A 6,418-nucleotide genomic window follows, 5' to 3' on the forward strand; every position below is an offset into this window, starting at 1 on the left:
GAATTTTTTTTTTTAAAGAATAGTACAAATGCAAATAACTAACTTGACAATTAGAGTTCAGTAAATGGATTAATTAAAAGGCATATCTTACATTTAGCATGTTTTCAGAGGGACAAATTCGATTATCCCAACACCTGTCCATCATGTTATAATAATGAACACCAAAAGACAACCAAACAAACTACCATTCACTTTCTAAAGTGACGGACACTATGGATCAAGTCCAAGCACGTTTACCTGCTGAAATTACAGCTTATTCAATTTCAGAATCACTGCCATTTACCAAACTATTTGGCAACACTGCTCCTGATATTTTGGGTCTTCTATACCATAAAAACATAAACCATAGAGTCCTCGATAGTGCCCCATTTGCAACGTGTGGAATGAAAATTAGTCCCCAATATGGGTAACATGGGCCAGGCAATTTGAACAATACGAAGAATATTGCAATTCCAATCAGGTGCCTTCTGCATCCTGAAAATCAAGCCAAATGATTAAACAAAATTTGTTTCCCAAGCTGATAATATCTATAGTTGAAGTTCTGTCAAAGATGACAACAACAAACTTGTCCACACATTTCTCTTTCCGCCGGATTTTGTGGGAAGGAACCTCTTCCACAACTCAAAATTTATCAGAAACTCCAAGCATCAAATTATGTAGATAAGGCATCCTCAGAGTGATTGTAAATAAATTCCTACAATGTCAACAAGGATCCTCATAGTCTGGTCAACTGTTTTCTTTAAGATTCCAACATCCTTTATGCTGAGTGACAAAAATACATACCTTGAAAAGAGGAGAAAGTTCCAAGGCAGTTCTTTCAAAACCCCGGCGTGTACAAAGCCAATGAGTAGGGGAACAGGGGTAATGCCAGTAGAGGTAAACTTAAGTATTTGACAACTGCCACTATAAGATCAAGTATGAGTTGAACAAAGTTCTCCAAAGCTCTGTTCCAAGGGAATCTCTTCACAGGCGGGGGAGAACCTTCCCACAATCTTTCTGCCTTTTCTATTAGATGGTCAAAATTTATTTTTTCTTGATCATCTGACTGGCCTGTGGCCATATTTATTGCAGAACAGATAATTGGCTTAGTATTCCGAATGATTCGATTTTGTTTCATGTTCAAACTATATCTGTGTGCTTCAAGATACTGAGACGAATCCTGCTACAACAAAATCAGCACTCACTTAAACAAAAAGGATGTATGTATTAAAGCACACACTGAACTGCAGAAGCAGACTTTATAAGCAAATTCACCAAAAAAATCAAGTGACAAGAAATTCATATCAGGTCAAACAAGAAGAGATCCTCAAGGAAAAACAAAAATTTAACACTATCACAAGCAAGTCTTTAAAGTGATTGGCGAAACTAAATTAAGGACCAAAATACTTTTCCTAGATGAACAGAAGAAAACACATGCAATACACATTTCACCTTTCATGCTTGTTTTGACTTACTATAAGAATCCCATAACCACCAATCAAGAGGTTATGAAGAAAATCGAATACAAGAAGACGCCTCATCCCCAGAAGGAAATTAAGGTGCATAGAATTTCAAAACCACGATTATGGCTTTACAGTAGGGCAAATTCAAGACCCATTTCCAAAATCTAACAATTTATTAGCCAAATATTTTTGATGTAGGAACATTAAAGACCATAAACCCACAAAAATACCAATCCAATTAAAAACAAAAGGCAGAACCCAAGATTCAGAATAAAACGAACTGTCTAACCAGCACATACAAGAATAAAAGGAGAAAGAGAAAAGCTTTACCGTGAGCTTATAAAGAAAAGGATAATGAATTTTAAGAGATGTTTTAGGGAAGCCATGGAAATGGGTAGAAGCAGATAACAAGTGATAGGAACATGTAGTAGTTGTTGCCAATTTCGATTATGTCAGAGACCCTTTTCAGATATTTACGTTTAACGCCTTGAAAATGGGTTTTTTTTTATGAGCTGCACCAAAACGCCATTGTTGAAATGGTAGTGGGAGACTGGGCTTGGGAGGAATAAGATTGAATCTTTCGACACTTGGAGCAATTTTTTTTTTAAGATCATTTAGTTGTTTTAACAAGGGAATCCTGCTATCAAATTATCAAAAACCAAGTAATGCTAATTCATCCCAAGACTTTTGGCAAATCAAGTTTTTTAACTGAAAGAAACACAATTATTGATTCTTTTGAGGTAAAAGATGGTAAATCAGGCCTTCCATAGATACAAATCATCTTATTTTCTATGGCAAAACAAGGGAATTTAACCCATCTACCAACTAACAACCGATTTCTCAATAAAACTTGGCCATCATCTTCTACCCAAACACTTTTTTATTCTACTTGCTCATGAGACCTTCAAAACAGTGTGTAACCTTTTTGTGTTTAACAATTCCACTTCCACTTCTCAACCACCTGCAAGAAAGAAGACATTGGTGCCCAAATTTTGTGTTTATAACTCCGGTACTACGCATGATAAATATGAAAATCAAAGCAACAAACTTACTTTAGAAGGGTGAAAAAGAGAAGGTCATGGAAACAAGGGCCGGTAGAGAAGCCCTGTATTTTCTGGATAATCCAGCATTATATTAAGATTTTGTAGTGCTTGACCTGAAGCTCCCTTCACAAGATTATCAATCTGCACCACAGATTTTAAGAGCTCAGGAAACAATGAGAGGACAGATACAATAATTTGCATAGAAAAATCGTGCATTTGCTGAAGGTTAATACATACAACTGATATGATTATTGCCCTTCCAGGTATTCGATCAGGAAAGATATTCATAAAGCAATAGTTAGAACCTCGAACATTATGAGTATGGGGCACAACTCCCTTGTCTAACAACTTTACAAATTCTTCATCCTGAAAAAGAAAAAAAAATAAAACAAGCACTTAGAACCCAAACGCCATATAGTAGAACAAACCAGAGTGATGCAGGTATTGCAAGCACAAGTCCACATGCAAACTATAGCCTTTTAGAACCCTCAAATAAGAAAAGATGCACCTGACAAATGAAACAAAGTAGAAAACCAATCATGTTAGATAAGATATACCTCATAATATTTTCTTAATTGCTGGTATAAATCCTCAATTGTCACTCCCTGAGACATTTCTACATAGATTGTTGACTGCATTCCACGGGTCTGGTATGACAATTAATGAAAAGAGAGTCACATGTTCTTAATTCTTTTGAAAGGAAAGAGAATAGACAGATATTAACACTGAAGTGCGATTGATTACAGATCTCACCATTGGCATTAGATGTGGTGTGAAACTAACAGTTATTTTTGAATGTGCAGCATCAGATAGTCCCTGTTCAATTTCTGGAGCTGCAATGCAAAATAGAACAAAAATCACTGCCTCAGGTTTCACCTAAGAAGAAAATTAACAGTATAATAACTCAGGCCTCCAAAGTTGCATTACAACCAAACATTCCACCACCATAACTGTAATAGATACATTAAAAAGAAAAAAAAGAAGTACCATTAACAGTTCCAAATTCAGCATAAAGAATACAAAAAAAAAAGAGTATAACAATTTTAAAAAGGCCAGGATCCATCTACATTATTACATAATGAAGACAACTATGTAGACCCCAAAATCAAGATGCATTGGATTCCAAATACTCACCATGGCGATGTCTTGTTACACCATAAGAATATATGCCTTCAGCTATTTCAGAGTACAAATTTGCTTCTTTGGCTCCACGTCCTGAAAAAGTAACCTAGATCAGAAAAGAAAATAAAGAAATGCAGCAAGATACAGAAAATGTTGTTAAAATGTGGATGTAACGTAAAAGACAATGAAGAAAGCCAACCTGCTCCACTCACTCCAGATTTTGCGTCAATAATGATATTTCTATGTTCAATGAGTTTAGCCTGCAAATCAAAGGCAAATCAGTAAAATAATGGATATCCAATATCATTAACTAATGATAGATTCAAAAGGAATAGCATCAGCAGTACAGCAATCATGCAAAAGAGATATTCAATATGGGTAGACATATTACAAGCATCATTCATAATGCATCTATATCAACAAAGAAAAAAATGGCTCCTCAAGTCAATAAAGAACGACATGAAACAACTTAAAACACAAGATAAGAACATAAACCTTTATCAAGGGAACAAGCGGAAGCTGAATTGATGTTGGATAACAACCAGGATTAGCAACTAGGCGTGCACCTTTTACTTCCTCCCTTAAAATCTCTGTCAAGCCATATACAGCTTCTTTCTGGATTAAGGTGAAAACTAACCAGTTAACATAAAGAATAAAATTGCGGAAAGAGAAACAGAAACTTTCAAGGATGGAAATGCCAAAAACCAAATCATAAGGCACCTCTTCTCAAAGAAGAAATAATAAAACTATCAAAAAAAGAAAACTCACAAACTGAGTAAACAATAGAAAAGTTAAGTGACAATTACAAAACAGGTTGGTACAACAAAATTTAACCAGAGCACATTCTCATCAACAAGCTCCATTGAACAATAGGAAACCTTAGGTGCTAGATGGAAATCTTTCAACTGGGACTTGCAATCATGTATAAAGAGTTGGTGCAGTAACTTCTATGGTAAAAAAGTAAAGAATTTATCTTGTATTATTAAATAATAAAAAAGACCTGCAAGTCTGGAGCGCTATGTGGTTGACCATACCATTCCTCATATTCAGCAATATCTCTCAGCCGAAAGTCCTGAAAATTATTTCATGTTACATTACATGAGCAGAGAACTTTATACCAGGCATGTAAACAGATCTTTAAAAGAATTGAAACATTAGTGAATTATAGGCATACTGCAGAAAGATCAACAATCTTCAATTGGCGGGGGAGGCCTTTGATAATTTCCTGAAAGGCATTAAAATAAACAAATTTTATCATGATAATTGATAACAATGACTATTTAAAGTAAAGAAGATAAACTGTTAGGTAATGAAATTACAGAGCACCTGTGTAGTTCCATGAGGCAAACAACAAAACACAGCATCCACATTAGAAAAGTCTGCATCCTTAACTGAAACCATAGTTGGCAGATCCTACAAAAAAACCAACGGAATCAATCATTATCTGAAAGAAACACAACAATTACATACTTGACCAGCCCCAGATAATAGGCACAAGCACTACTTTAGCATTTACAATAAATTATTATTACTACAGTAAAATTCCTTGATGCCCCAAAATCAAAGTTTATTTTCAGAACATAGAAAGAGTACTTGCTTACTTGTGTTATCAAATGAGGAAACACTGAGCCCATAGTTTGGCCAGCTTTTCTATCAGCAGTCATCAATGTAATACCAAAGTATGGATGGTTTGCTAGGAGCCGAACAATCTGTAAGAAAATAAACAAATAAATAAAATAGAATCAATTTTCATTTTACCAGTCAACAATTAACATACATATACTTAGTATCAATATAAAATGTGTCAAACCTCAGCTCCAGTATAACCGCTAGCACCAAGAAGACCAATGCGAACTTCCTTTTTGTTCTTTCCTGAAGATTGCATACATTTTGTTGATAAGACTGAGGCTCCTCCTACATAAAGCTTTGCTCTTTCATTTCTGTGCTTCAGTTTTGAAATCTTCACTTTATCCTAAAATTTTAAACACCCAAAGTTAGATTTTGGAAAGAGATGAAACCAAGAACTTTGCTTTTGTTTCTTTTCTAGCATTTTCTCGGAAACAAACAGAGAGATTTTGGTTCAAAACAAACTAACCTTTGACAAAAATCCTTGATCGAAGCAAATTGAACTGAAAGTAGCAGTGCTCATTTTCTAATAAAATTCTGCAGACCCGAATTCTAAAACAGAAAAAAAGCTTTAAATTAAAAAAACAGAGAGATTTCATAGATAAAAAATGTGATTATGTGTGAAGTATATAGGAGATCAAACAGTTACATTCAATTCCAAAATCAGTGTTTGTTCGGAAAGAATAAATAAAAAAGGAAGCTGTGAAATTATTCCAAGCGAATAAAGGATGAAAACGGGTGATGCTTGAATTATTAGAGAATGAAAATCAATTCCTAAAACCCTAGAATCTAAGAAAGGGTACATGGAAATTCCGTGCAACTTCGTGACGTGGAGAAACTATAAAGAGCAAGTCCGAAATTCAACGAATTTCTTGACTTGCGCAGCCAACGATAGGAAAAAGAGTAGGAGAAATGGTAGAGGAAAATGTTAACCATTCATATAAAGAATTCAGGTGTTTATAGATACCGTTCAAGGTTAATTAAAATGTTACTTTAAAAAAATTTTTTATTTTTAATCCATTGTTTTTATTAAATTCAATAAAAAATAATGTATTTTCTTAAACTTGCTATTAATATATTGTTTGCTCTTGAATTTAGTGAAAACAATACACATTTTAATGCAAACAAATTTTCTTAAATAATATTTTTAACCTCTACTTTATAGGTACTGGTATCTTTTGTAAT

At 34.2% G+C, this 6,418-nt stretch overlaps 1 protein-coding gene and 1 long non-coding RNA gene across 3 annotated transcripts; both read right to left on the reverse strand.

Moving 5' to 3' along the window:
* Positions 1–350: 350 nt before the first annotated feature.
* LOC149518916 (uncharacterized) lies at positions 351–920 on the reverse strand. Its single transcript, XR_016342347.1, has 3 exons — positions 784–920; positions 576–694; positions 351–474 (listed from the first exon to the last, which is right to left on the reverse strand). It is a non-coding gene; the product is annotated as an uncharacterized LOC149518916 (long non-coding RNA).
* A 1,207-nt stretch (positions 921–2,127) lies between these two features.
* On the reverse strand, positions 2,128–6,163 carry LOC111282684 (Putative N-acetyl-gamma-glutamyl-phosphate reductase). Of its 2 annotated transcripts, none has more exons than XM_022870887.2 (15): positions 6,037–6,163; positions 5,703–5,785; positions 5,418–5,579; positions 5,209–5,316; positions 4,934–5,020; positions 4,782–4,832; positions 4,608–4,679; positions 4,103–4,222; positions 3,807–3,867; positions 3,620–3,700; positions 3,239–3,318; positions 3,043–3,132; positions 2,723–2,851; positions 2,495–2,626; positions 2,128–2,403 (listed from the first exon to the last, which is right to left on the reverse strand). In XM_022870887.2, the coding sequence occupies exons 2-14, from the start codon at positions 5,754–5,756 to the stop codon at positions 2,519–2,521; spliced, it is 1,203 nt and encodes a 400-aa protein (XP_022726622.1). In that variant the 5' UTR covers positions 5,757–5,785; positions 6,037–6,163; the 3' UTR covers positions 2,128–2,403; positions 2,495–2,518. The 2 variants fall into 2 exon arrangements, with proteins under 2 accessions (XP_022726622.1, XP_022726621.1); XM_022870886.2 differs by having other exon boundaries at positions 5,883–6,163.
* Between the last annotated feature and the right edge of the window lie 255 nt (positions 6,164–6,418).

Source organism: Durio zibethinus, chromosome 5 (assembly GCF_047325235.1).
Source record: "Durio zibethinus cultivar Kanyao isolate XHJ-2024 chromosome 5, ASM4732523v1, whole genome shotgun sequence".
Lineage (NCBI taxonomy): Eukaryota > Viridiplantae > Streptophyta > Magnoliopsida > Malvales > Malvaceae > Durio > Durio zibethinus.

What these genes read in the sequence shown, in the direction of transcription:
- LOC111282684 (XM_022870887.2), bottom strand. Translation starts at nt 5,756, where the DNA reads ATGAGCACTGCTACTTTCAGTTCAATTTGCTTCGATCAAGGATTTTTG. An exon ending in TGTAACAAGACATCGCCATG is followed by an intron (nt 3,319 to 3,619) that starts GTGAGTATTTGG and finishes TTTGCATTGCAG; the next exon opens with CTCCAGAAATTGAACAGGGA. An exon ending in GGGCAATAATCATATCAGTT is followed by an intron (nt 2,627 to 2,722) that starts GTATGTATTAAC and finishes TCTGTGGTGCAG; the next exon opens with ATTGATAATCTTGTGAAGGG.